The 13,213-nt window shown below is 39.8% G+C and overlaps 1 protein-coding gene across 2 annotated transcripts in view; it reads left to right on the top strand.

Moving 5' to 3' along the window:
• Positions 1–3,959, top strand: part of ADGRG7 (adhesion G protein-coupled receptor G7) — a 63,263-nt gene extending 59,304 nt beyond the window's left edge. The window contains exon 16 of one of the 2 annotated variants that reach the window (NM_001083702.1): positions 3,258–3,959. In NM_001083702.1, the coding sequence (NP_001077171.1) occupies positions 3,258–3,506 (249 nt within the window). In that variant the 3' untranslated portion in view covers positions 3,507–3,959. The remainder of the gene's footprint in view (positions 1–3,257) is intronic. The other variant, XM_015470857.3, reaches the window with a different exon arrangement.
• The last annotated feature ends 9,254 nt before the right edge of the window (positions 3,960–13,213 follow it).

The raw sequence follows: 13,213 nt of genomic DNA on the forward strand, positions 1-13,213 counted from the left end.
ACTTTTCTGATTGAGGCAGGTAAAATATATAATGAAGTGGGGCTGTTAACATTCACACAGTGTTTTACAAAGTGGGCCTGAATATTGCCTACATCAGAATTTACATGATGTGTTAGAATGCTAATTCCTGAGCCTCACCCCTTACCTACTCAGTCAGAACCTGTGAGGTAAGAGCTAGAAATCTTCATGCTAAACAAGGGCTCCAAATAATTGTTATGGATACTAAGGAGTAGGAACAACTAGCTTAGTTCACATGGAAGGCTCCTTCTAGGTTTAGAATAATCTATAATTCTAATAAATATTTTACTGAGTGTTACAAGTATTACTTAAAAGGTACAATTTGATCTTTGTGCTAGCGAGAATTAGTTTGACCCATACATTTTGTCTTTTCAGATAACATCTTTGGGATTTTAGGGAGCACAGGATCCTGCAGGATGGTGTCTTTATGAATTCTTCATGGTCTAGGTCTTTTCCTAATTATTGTACAACCAGAAATTCTATCCAGCCTTATCTTTACCTTAGAGTTTGAATTCTGGAAAATCCAGGTGAAATCATGTACTGCACAAAAATGATGCTTTTCCAGGGCCCAGATCTTCATGTCTCCAAAGCAAATTTCTCTCCCTTGAATAATCAGGATGACCAGTGGCCACTTTTGTCCTCCAGAAACCTATGTCCCGTTGAAAACACCCTCGTGTCATCAAGGCCTTCTTCAGGGGAGTAGATACCACCCATTGGGTAACAATCAAGTTAATCTTCCTGCTTTTGGCCAGAGATCTAGTGTATCCCTAGCCAATATGTATTGATCCTATTAGTCAAACGCTCAGAGTTATCTAACCATAGCACCAGAAGTCTCCTGTAATGGTATTCATATATGATTCTAGAAATAATCTTTTTAAGGCTTGGACCTAGTAGGTATCAATCTGGGAGACATCCATGAATTTTTTAAAATAGTTTTTATATTTTTAAATAGTCTTACATAAGAAATCGCAAAGACAGTATACAGTTCCCCTATACTCTTTGCCCAGCTTTTCCCAATGATAATATCTTGTATAACATTGTTAAAATCAAGAAATGAACATTGGTACAATACTCTCAACTCAACTATGGATGTTATTTACTTTTCCACAAAGGATATTAATGAGGAATTATCAGGGGTCTTTTAGATGCTATAATGTACTTTATACGACCTTTATATTACAAGCAAGAGACAGAGTAATGTATCAGATACTGGAGTTTTGGAGCCAAACATATAGTTTAGTTCCAGACTCTACTGATTACTGGTTGTGTTAATTTTAGGCAAGTTACTTAATTTATCTAAACTGTAGTTTCCTTAGGAGAAGGCAATGGCACCCCACTCCAGTACTCTTGCCTGGAAAATCCATAGTTTCCTTATATGTAACATAGGGTGAAGTGAAGTCGCTCAGTTGTGTCTGACTCTTTGGGACCCCATGGACTGTAGCCTACCAGGCTTCTCTGTCCATGGGATTCTCCAGGCAAGAATACTGGAGTGGGTTACCATTTCCTTCTCCAGGGGATCTTCCTGACCCAGGGATCGAACCAAGGTCTCCTGCATTGGAGGCGGACGCTTTAACCTCTGAGCCACCAGGGAAGTCATAACATAGGGTAATAAACCTTATTTTATAGGATTGATATTAGGACTAAATGAGAAGGATTAAATGATGAATATTGAATGACAAGCATGTGTCTGATATTAATAAGAATGCAAAAAGTGGTTCTATACATTTTGAAAATGTATGGGAAATAGTGTTCAGTCTTCTGTGGTTTAATTCCTCATGCATATCTGGTCTTCTTATGTAAAGTACAGAAAAGCAGTGAATAGAAGTGGATTAAATTTTTTTTTTTGTCCTTAAATGTATCACATTTCTAGTTATTTTACCAAAAATTCAAGAAATGTAGAATCACAGAATACTAGAACTGTAAGAAGAATTAGGGAACCCATGGTCAATCTACCCATTTAGGAAACTGAAGATCACAGATACTAAAAAAAGAACAAAGTTACTGTGGTATACTAAATATTTGGTCTTTGTCTTCAGTTCCTGGCACACAGATCCTTTAATCTTTGGACTCCCTGAGTTTTCTGCATGCTAATAAGATGACGGGTGGCTGAGGTCCCTAGATAGCTTCAGGATAGAAGCTGGTCACCAGAAAGACCAAGGCTTGATTAGAAGTTTGGAACTTCCAGCCCACTCCCCAACCTCCAGGGATGGGAGAAGGGTTGGATATTGAGTCATTCACCAACAGCTAATGATTTAATTGATCACATCTGTGTAATGAAACCTTTATGCTGCTAAGTCACTTCAGTTGTGTCCGACTCTGTGCGACCCTATAGACAGCAGCCCACCAGGCTCCTCTGTCCCTGGGATTCTCCAGGCAAGAATACTGGAATGGGCTGCCATTTCCTTCTCCAATGCATGAAAGTGAAAAGTGAAAGTGAAGTCACTCAGTCTTAGAGACCCCATGGACTGCAGCCTACCAGGCTTCTCCGTCTATGGGATTTTCCAGGCAAGGGTACTGGAGTGGGGTACCATTGAAGCCTTTATAAAAAACCCTAAATGAAGAGGTTTGGAGAGCCTGCAAGTTGGTGAACAGATTGAAATGCTGGGAGGGTGACACTCAGAGGGACCATGGAAGCTCCATGCTCTTGCCCTGTAATCTCTTCTGACTGGTTGTTCCTGACTTGTATCCTTTATAGTAAACAGGTAACAGTAAGTAAACTCTGTTGTGAGTGAGTTCTGTGAGTCCTTCTAGCAAATTACCCAACCTGATGTGGGGAGGCAGTAGTCAAGTTGAACAGAAGAGTAGATTGCCTGGGGACATAATACCCATGACTGGCACCATTATGAGGGCAGTCCTGTGGGACTGAGCCCTTTGCCTGTAGGGTCTGACATGGACTCTGTGTAGTTAGCATCAGAATTGAATTGTAGGACACCCAGTTGGTATCAGAATTGGTTGGTGTCAGGAGGAAAAGAAGCCTGTCCTTTGCACAGCCAACATGTGACAAATGGGGACCTGAACTCAGGTCTCTTAAGTCTACTACTTACATACAGTTCTTCAAATATGAGAAGAACATTGCCTCAATCTTCATAGAAAAAAAAGTATGTAGCAGTTCGTTGCAGACTGGTAAACTCAGGTTCTCAGCCACAAAGAAGGGTGGGGTGGCAGGGTGAAATACAATTTCTTCCCTGATTCTGTGTCTCAATACTTATCTAATATTAAACTTTTATTCTGTCTGCCAGGGATTGCAAATTTTTATCCTCTACACTGTGAGAACAAAAATCTTCCAGAGCAAAGCTTCCGAAGTATTGAAGTCATTGTCGTCCACCGCTGGGAGAGTGAAGGTGCTGCCGTCAAAGCCGAGGCTGCATGTGAGGATGTATAACATGATCCGGTCATTTCCAGCCCTAAATGAACGTTTTAGGCTGCTGGAGCCATCTACACTTAGCGAGGAGATGTCTGAGAGTGATCAAGTAAACCCAAGCACCTAGACAGTAAAACTGTTACCTTTTGTGGCCCTCTTTTTATTCAGCTCACTTTTTCCATTTCCTTCCTTTATTATCCAGTCTTCTCATAAAATCTCCCTCAGTATATTTTGCTTAAAGTTAAGACTTAGATAACACTTGTTGTTTATTATCATCAGGAATGGTGGATTTGGTAGTTTTTCTATTATTCAATAGAGTCTTACCCCAGTGAAATGAAGAGTTCCACTCAGCTTTCAAGATAATTCGATTATCATTGCTCCCTACATCATAAAGTCTGTGTGACAAAGTTTGATAAAAATATAGAACCTAAAACAAATTCTTTTATGATTTACCAAAAAGGACATGAAGAGAAAAATTTACCCCCCCAGAACAAAATGATTTCTGGTGAACACTACAAGGAGTTGCTTGTATGTATCATACTTCTGATCTGTGAATATATTAAATTTGTATGTGCCTGTACTTTTATTTCCAGTCAAGAACTTTGCACTTATTTAACCTCTGGAAAGGCTTTTTTTTTTTTCCTGTTAAAACAAAAAGCATATTTTATGCCCAGAGCAATTGATTCCATGAGAATTGGGAAGTGAGACATAGAAAAATGAGCTGGTTGCTAAAGCCTCTATTTCCTTCCAGTTCTTGATACATCTAACCTTTTATTGATGAAATGACAGTGAGGCTCAGAAAATGAAAACTTAGTCACTATCACCCCTTATGACTTCTAAAAGATCCAGCTGCTCATGAGGTTTCAAACACTGGAATTATGAATGGCTTCCTAAATAAAAAATGACCTCCACTGGGTTGGAGAGCACTCCCACCGGACTTCGGACTTCGGAGATAGAGTCTTTGAAATGCTGTGTTCTGTTTTGTCACGAACGAGGCACCTGCTGTGAGTGCACTGAGCTAAGGGACTAACAAATGTCAAGTAAGCTGTGGCATACCATTCTCACCATGCCTCAAAGAACATGTGTTTTTTATAGAAATGGTTGTAAATGACTGTCGGATTTCTAGGTGAGCCAAGGGCCTACTCCATCTGTAGTATAATTGAGACCTTACAGGATAATGGAAAATATAAGAGGAAGAGAATAAGTAAAGCAATTCTCTGAGGTCAGTGTTTTTAGTGGTGTTATAGTGACATCCCTAGATAGGGGGTGGACTTTGGGAAAATTACAAGATGCGGTTGACCTACTTGATGTCCTGGAATTTATATTCAGATGAAAATAAACCTTAAGTGGAGGCCTCTTTAAATGTGGAAAAAAAATCACCAAAGAGAGACATTTAGCCGGAGGGTGAAACATGTGTTCCATTGGTGGTTTTAGTTTTCTCTGTACTTTTTCCAGCATTTTGGGAGGTGCAGCAAACCGAAATTCCCTATACCATTCCTGGAAAGGCTCTACCATAAATGCGAAAGAACTACATACTGTGCGTGTTGTGGGGGCTAAGTCAGGCGAACATTGATGTTCCCCTGCCTTCCCTGAAATTCTACCTCTTGGAAATAATTCTGTTGATTTAAGCCTTTACCTCATGCACTGATTGGGAATCTTTTTTTAGTTTAGTGATCCAACTGGAGAGGAAAAACCATCCCGACTTTGAAAGGGTTTCCTTTCCTGGGTCTAAACAATTCAGAGATTACTGTTCATCAGTCTGAATTGCTTTTTCTTTTACCCTTTCCATTTTGAAGTTCATGTTGCCTCTCCCCCCCCCGCGCCCCCCCCCCCTGCCGTTACCAACAAAAGGAGATCATTTTCAAGCACACTGTCATTGCCTCCTTCAGAAGAGCTTGGCATTCTTGGCCAATGCTTGGAAAACCTGGGCCAGAAGTGCTGACTGTATCATACCAGCCAGTCAACCACAGGAGCTCTCTAGGCCCTGTGGGATCCCCTTACCGTGACCCTGGGATCTTCAGGACCTGGCTCCTCAGATGAGGTCCAAGTAGAGCCACCAGGATTGTTTCCATCCCCAGGGGCGGGGCTGAGGCGGTGGGATGGGGTGGGAAACATAGGGCTAGAGGGGGAGGGGCCAGTTGCTAAGAGAGGAAGAAGCTTCCTGTTTACATTTTTAAAAACCTTGTGCTAACCATATTATGGCAATTTTAGAAGATCTTTATAAATTATCTTTTTCAAAATAGCAAAATCAGTAATTCCCTGACCTATCAATAATGTCTGTGTTTTTTTTTAATGTTCTCTTCTACTCTTTGTGTGAATACATAAGAATTTAAACAGCTGTAATTATAGCAAATGAAATGTATTTTGATTTTTAGTTACATTTCCCCACTTCTTGTAATAATTGCATAGTATAGCATACCTTACCAAGTTGTTCTGTTATGGAATGTCTTTGTGCTACATTGTTTCAGTCATGTCCAACCCTTTGGACCACCAGGCTCCTCTGTCCTTGGGATTCTCCAGGCAAGAATACTGGAGTGGGTTGCCATTTCCTCCTCCAGGGGATCTTCCCAACGCAGAGATCGAATGGCAGGCCGGTTCTTTACCACTAGGGCCATGAAGTCTAGATCATTTCAATTTTTAATATTATAGTGACATATGATTAATAAACTGGTATATATATATATTCCTTTCTTTTAAATTATTTCCTGAAGATAAATTCTCAGGATGATGATAAACATGTCAAAGGGATGAACATTTAAATTCCTTGTATATACTGTTGTCTTGACAAAAATGTGACCAACATTATGGATTACCATAAACAGTTTTTTGTATACTGTTTACTTTGGTGGTGTTTTATTTTTAAAATTATTCATATGTGTATGTAGTTTATTTATCAATTGAACTGTTATTTTTTCTCATACATTTGTATGAATTCTTTTTTATTATGGCTATTAACCCTTTAACTATTACATTTAGTGACATTATTTCCCCTCAGTTTGTTTCCTCTCTTTATAATATAATAAAATGCTCACTCTGCATTTGATTCAAGATATCCAAAAGATTTATGGGAGCGTTTAGCATTTCTTGAGTTTCAATGTCTTCATGCAGGCAGAGTATTTTGTATTAAGGAATGATTTTGTATTAAGGAATAGGTTATGGATTATGTAAAAACTTCTAAAATGAATAACAGGGGTATAAATATGCCAACCACGGCCAAAGGAATCATGTATTACAGACACAGGCCATCTCTCACCCTTCATTATATCGTGTAACAATTGGGTGGAGTTCCATGACAAAGTTATTTTTTCCTCTCCAACATGCTTTCTTTTGGCATCTATCCACCCTTTCTTAAAATAAAACACTAAATCTTGGAGAAGATTAGCAACTATTTGTTAACACGCACAAAAACCTTAGGGAGATTCAAATGTTACACATGAAGTGTATTACTTCACTTACATTAAAATGTGTATTTGAAAAAAAATATAAAAGCTGCTGTAAAATAGAGGAAGAAAATCTGGAGAAGAGAAAATAATCATAGGAGCAATAAGTAAGAAGAGAAGGATAAGATCAATACCCAAGGAACATGTCTGGTGAGCTTATATTTTTGCTATAAAAAGTGCAGGAGACCTGAGTTCAATCCCTGGGTCGGGAAGATCCCTGGAGAAGTGAATGGCTACCCACTCCAGTATTCTTGCCTGGAGAATCCCATGGACAGAGGAGCCTGGAGGGCTACAGTCCATGGCGTTGCAGAGTCAGACATGACAGAAACAACTTAGCACACATGCATACAATACAAAAGTTATACAATACAAAGACAGTGCACCATAGGAATCTTCAATCTCTCAAGTGGGTCACTGAAGACTATTTTTGTTTGGTTTTTAAAAAATATAGAAGTGGTTTTCCTTAATTTGGGTTATTGGAGTTAATTTTGTTTTGCCTTTTTTTTTTAACTTTTAGAATTAACTTCATTGCCATATAATTTACATGCAATAAAATGCACCCGTTTTAAGTGTATAATTAGATGAGTTTTAACAAATGTGTACACCTGTGAGACAAGATTAAGAACATTTCCTTCACCCTGTAGCCTTCTCTGCCCCAGTTAAACCTTGCTTCACCCCTCCCAGCTCCAGGTAACCACTGGTATGCTTTCTACCACCGTGTGTTAGTTTTGCCTGTTCCATAATGCCATGTGAATAGGACCATATCCTCTTTTGAGTCTGCCTTCTTTCATTCAGCATAGGGTCTTTGAGATTCATCCATGTTATATGTATATATCAGTGGCTTGCTTTTTATTGCTGAGTAAAATTCAGTTTGGTTAGATCACATCTTGTTTATGTATTCACTAGTTGAGGGACATTTGGTCATTTTCAGGTTTTGAAAACCATGAATAAAACTGATACAACCATCCTTCTATAAGTCTTTGTGTAGATATGTTTTCTCTTAAAATATCTAGTATAGTGTGATACTGAGTCGTAAAGTAAGTGTATATTTAACTATGCAGGAAACTGCCAGTTTTGCAAAGTAGTTTTGCCATTTTATACTCTCAGTAGCAATATACGGGAATTAGTATTTAAAGTCCTGATTTTTGAATTGTTTCAAAAAGCGGAAAAAGGTCATAAATTCTTTTTGCAAGTGGTTGACCATGTTTCTGAAAGATCCCATTGCTTGATATGTTAGCCCTTTATTTTAACAAAGAAAAAAATAAAAGGAAAGCAGAGTGGTATGATCTTACGCTGTTATCTCTTAAAAGCTGTATTTCCCAGGGAACTATAGTCCAATTCTTATCTTCTTTCAGTAGAGTTTCGTTACACGTGTAAGTATCACATTGATAATTTGCTGAACTTTGATATAATCTGCTATGAAATCATGACATATTGAGACCTTCTGGACCTTTGCAATGACAAAAATTTGATTTTTCTGCCATAGTACCTACCAAGTAATAGCAGACTAGGGCAGCATTCTGGACTGGCGGTGTGGTCTCAGCTACAAGTTATGTGACTTAAAGCAAGACATTTGCCTCTCTGGGCATAAGCCTAGGCTCTACCTTTGTAAAAGGCAGGACTGGTGGCTCAGATGGCAAAGAATCCCCCTGCAGTTTAGGAGACCCAGATTTGATCCCTTGGTCAAGAAGATCCCCTGGAGAAAGGGAATGGCTACCCATCCTGGTATTCTTGCCTGGAGAATTCCATGGACAGAGGAGCTTGGTGGGCCACAGTCCATGGGGTCTCAAAGAGTTGGACACGACTGAGCAATTAACATTATTACTACTAGGTAAATTCTGTACCAGCTCTAGAATTTTGTGACTCTAAATACAGGATGAAATTATTTTAAAATTATTTTTTCACCTACATATTACATGAGTATATTCCTTTAAAAAAGAAAATAGAGCATGCCAGATAGAGCCAAAGTTCCAGCCCCTTCACCTATACAGAACAGCCTTCAAGGAGCAGTTTCTCTAAAGAGAGGTGGATGTAGAGCCCTCATGGTAGGGCAGTGGGTCTCAGTGGATATGCAGCTGGTAGGACAGACTAAGTATTTTGCTAAGAATGACTAACTCAGAGGTATACAGTAAGAATATCATTTTCTCCTTTATTATTTCTACATGGGGTAGCAGCTTTCTTTATTTACACAAATAGATCTTTATGTTTGGCCAGTGGTGGGGAGGCTCACCTGACCAACTGGCCCCTATCTGGTCCTCATGAGTTTCCCCTTCTGTTTGGAGTTCTCTTATTTAGCCAACTGCTGCCACACAGAGCTGACTCTCAGGGAGGGATCTAACTTCTCCTATGAAATTCTTACCCTGGAAGGAACTTACGTCATTTCTTTGGTTCCTCTGAGGGTAGCTGAGATGATTGAAACTTTCAAAATGATTTACACTAACTACTAAAAGAGAACATGATGAAATAGATGTTTCATCCAACTTGTTTACAAGGCTCCGAATCTTTGTCCCACTTTCTATCAAAGAATCTCCCTTTTTCACCCTTAGGATTTTTTCTCTTCTATTGGGAGACTGTGAGCCACGCTGACTTATGAAGAGAAAGATCAGGTGGTAGGTAAGTGAGTTGACTATATTCCTCAAAACCACAGTACAGCTATAACCCTTGTTCAGATATCTGTGAAACTTGGTAATAACCTTCAAATGTAGAGTTCTCATTTCTCCCCTTGCTATAGGCTAAGCTAAAGGTCTCTCCTTATACTGTTTCTCCTTTTTTCACATACTTCCACCTTTCACATTTCTAATTCAGGGTTATTCTATGTGTTCATTTCAAACCAAATTCTCCTGGACATAGGGGAGAGGCCCAGGTGATCATGAAGTTCAATTTACTCTGTCAGTATTTTTCCAAATGCCACACACACAAAAATAGATGGGGTTTTTAACTAACAGCACTTTAAAGGTGTGCTTATGGAGTTTCCAGAACAATCTTCTTGGTGGTTTGTTTGATGCTTATCCCAATAAATGTGACCATAAGTGCTTAGGAAGTGGCAATTGTATAACTTAGCTTTTCTGGTTTCTCTAACGAAAGGCAGCAGTAACTAAAATCAGTGTCTACACACAGAGTGGGAGAAAGCATGTTCTTGGTAAGAGTGGCAAGTGGCTCAATCCAGTCTATTGTTCCGTGGCCAATTATCACCAGCATTTATTGGGAGCCTAAGTACAGGGACCTGTATCATCAGCAACTGTGGCACATTACAGAAGAGCAATAACTTATTTCACTGACTCAACAGATATTCACTGAATGCCACATAAGAGAGGAGCAAAAAGGGAAATATGATTTATGGGTAATGTTCTTATCTTTGGGTTGGGTGTTGAACTCCAGCTGTTCATGAGGCTCTTAAATTAATTTTTTAATGTAATTTTTATATAGGATCAGGAACACAAAAGGTCACTGATGTTTTTGTGAACAGTTTAGTAATTTAGTTAAAACAAGAAAATGGGCAGGATATGGTTTTGGTTATAAAGGTGTTTATAACCTAAAGGGGGAAATTTGACAAACTCAGAGAATAATTTCATGCTGTCATATAACATATTACTAAACCTAAATATCCTTGATTTCATGCCCAGTCACAGTACTGTAAGCCTACATCCTACTGCATAGCAAGAAGCAAAATCTTTTACAAAGTTTTTCATTGAAAATTTCTAAATGTGTATTTCTGAAGAATCCTGGGGAAATGCTTTAATGTGGCATAAAAGTCTTTCTTGTCTCAGGTCACCTTAGCCTCTGATCTGGCTTCCAAATGATGCTTTACTAATCTGATGTCTCACTTCTTTCCCCAGGCAGCTCTTGCTTCTGCTTTGACCAGAGGAATCATCACTACTATATCTCTCAGTTTCCTCAGTAGTACCCAGGGTCAGTCAGTCAGTCAGTCAGTTCAGTCGCTCAGTTGTATCCAACTCTCTGCGACCCCATAGACCAGCATCAGGCCTCCCTGTCCATCACCAACTCCTGGAGTTTACTCAGACTCACATCCACTGAGTCAGTGATGCCATCCAACCATCTCATCCTCTGTCGGCCCCTCTTCCTCCCGCCTTCAATCTTTCCCAAAATCAGGGTCTTTTCAAATGAGTCAGGGACAAGTTTAACATTAAACAAGACTTCACCGATGGCTTGAGGATGAAGCACAAGGGAATAACAACATAAAGAACTTTAAGCTGCTTTCAGAGTCCACAAGCCCTAGTCCCTCTGAAGGCAAAAGTACGGGTGCCTCTCTTACCAGCTTCCAGCTGGCCCCAGTGTTCAGTTCAGTCCAGTCAATAGTCGTGTCCGACTCTTTGCGACCCCATGACCTGCAGCACACCAGGCTTCCCTGTCCATCACCAACTCCCGGAGTTTACTCAAACACATCCATCGAGTCGGTGATGCCATCCAGCCATTTCATCCTCTGTTGTCCCCTTTTCCTCCTGCCCCCAATCCCTCCCATCATCAGAGTCTTTTTCAATGAGTCAACTCTTCGCATGAGGTGGCCAAAGTACTGGAGTTTCAGCTTTAGCATCATCATTCCTTCCAAAGAACACCCAGGACTGATCTACTTTAGAATGGACTGGTTGGATCTCCTTGCAGTCCAAGGGACTCTCAAGAGTCTTCTCCAACACCACAGTTCAAAAGCATCAATTCTTCAGCACTCAGCTTTCTTTATAGTCCAACTCTCACATCCATACATGACTACTGAAAAAACCATAGCCTTTACAAAATGGAACTTTGCTGACAAAGTAATGTCTCTGCTTTTGAATATGTTGTCTAGGTTGGACATAACTTTCCTTCCAAGGAGTAAGTGTCTTTTAATTTCATGGCTGCAGTCACCATCTGCAGTGATTTTGGAGCCCAGAAAAATAAAGGATGACACTGTTTCCCCATCTATTTGCTATGAAGCGATGGGACCAGATGCCATGATCTTCGTTTTCTGAATGTTGAGCTTTAAGCCAACTTTTTCACTCTCCTCTTTCACTTTCATCAAGAGGCTTTTTAGTTCCTTTTCATTTTCTGCTATAAGGGTGGTGTCATCTGCATATCTGAGGTTATTGATATTTCTCCTGGCAATCTTGATTCCAGCTTGTGCTTCTTCCAGCCCAGCGTTTCTCATGATGTATTCTGCAAAGAAGTTAAATAAGCAGGGTGACAGTATACAGCCTGGACGTACTCCTTTTCCTATTTGGAACCAGTCTGTTGTTCCATGTCCAGTTCTAACTGTTGCTTCCTGACCTGCATACAGGTTTCTCAAGAGGCAGGTCAGGTGGTCTGGTATTCCCATCTCTTTCAGAATTTTCCACAGTTGATTGTGATCCACACAGTCAAAAGCTTTGGCATAGTCAATAAAGCAGAAGTAGATGTTTTTCTGGAACTCTCTTGCTTTTTCGATGATCCAGCGGATGTTGGCAATTTGATCTTTGGTTCCTCTGCCTTTTCTAAAACAAGCTTGAACATCAGGAAGTTCATGGTTCACGTATTGCTGAAGCCTGGCTTGGAGAATTTTGAGCATTACTTTTGCTAGCATGTGAGATGAGGGCAATTGTGCAGTAGTTTGAGCATTCTTTGGCATTGCCTTTCTTTGGGATTGGAATGAAAACTGACCTTTTCCAGTCCTGTGGCCACTGCTGAGTTTTCCAAATTTGCTGGCATATTGAGTGCAGCACTTTCACAGCATCATCTTTCAGGATTTGAAATAGCTCAACTGGAATTCCATCACCTCCACTACCTTTGTTCGTAGTGATGCTTTCTAAGGCCCATTTGACTTCACATTCCAGGATGTCTGGCTCTAGGTCAGTGATCACACCATTGTGATTATCTTGGTCATGAAGATCTTTTTTGTACAGTTCTTCTGTGTATTCTTGCCACCTCTTCTTAATATCTTCTGCTTCTGTTAGGTCCATACCATTTCTGTCCTTTATCGAGCCCATCTTTGCATGAAGTGTTCCCTTGGTATCTCTTAATTTTCTTGAAGAGATCTCTAGTCTTTCCCATTCTGTTGTTTTCCTCTATTTCTTTGCATTGATTGCTGAGGAAGGCTTTCTTATCTCTTCTTGCTATTCTTTGGAACTCTGCATTCAGATGCTTATATCTTTCCTTTTCTCCTTTGCTTTTCACTTCTCTTCACAGCTATTTGTAAGGCCTCCCCAGAGAGCCATTTTGCTTTTTTGCATTTCTTTTCCATGGGGATGGTCTTGATCCCTGTCTCCTGTACAATGTCATGAACCTCCGTCCATAGTTCATCAGGCACTCTATCTATCAGATCTAGTCCCTTAAATCTATTTCTCACTTCCACTGTCTAATCATAAAGGATTTGATTTAGGTCATACCTGAATGGTCTAGTGGTTTTCTCTACTTTCTTCCATTTAAG

The sequence above is a fragment of the Bos taurus genome, chromosome 1 (genome assembly GCF_002263795.3).
Source record: "Bos taurus isolate L1 Dominette 01449 registration number 42190680 breed Hereford chromosome 1, ARS-UCD2.0, whole genome shotgun sequence".
NCBI lineage: Eukaryota > Metazoa > Chordata > Mammalia > Artiodactyla > Bovidae > Bos > Bos taurus.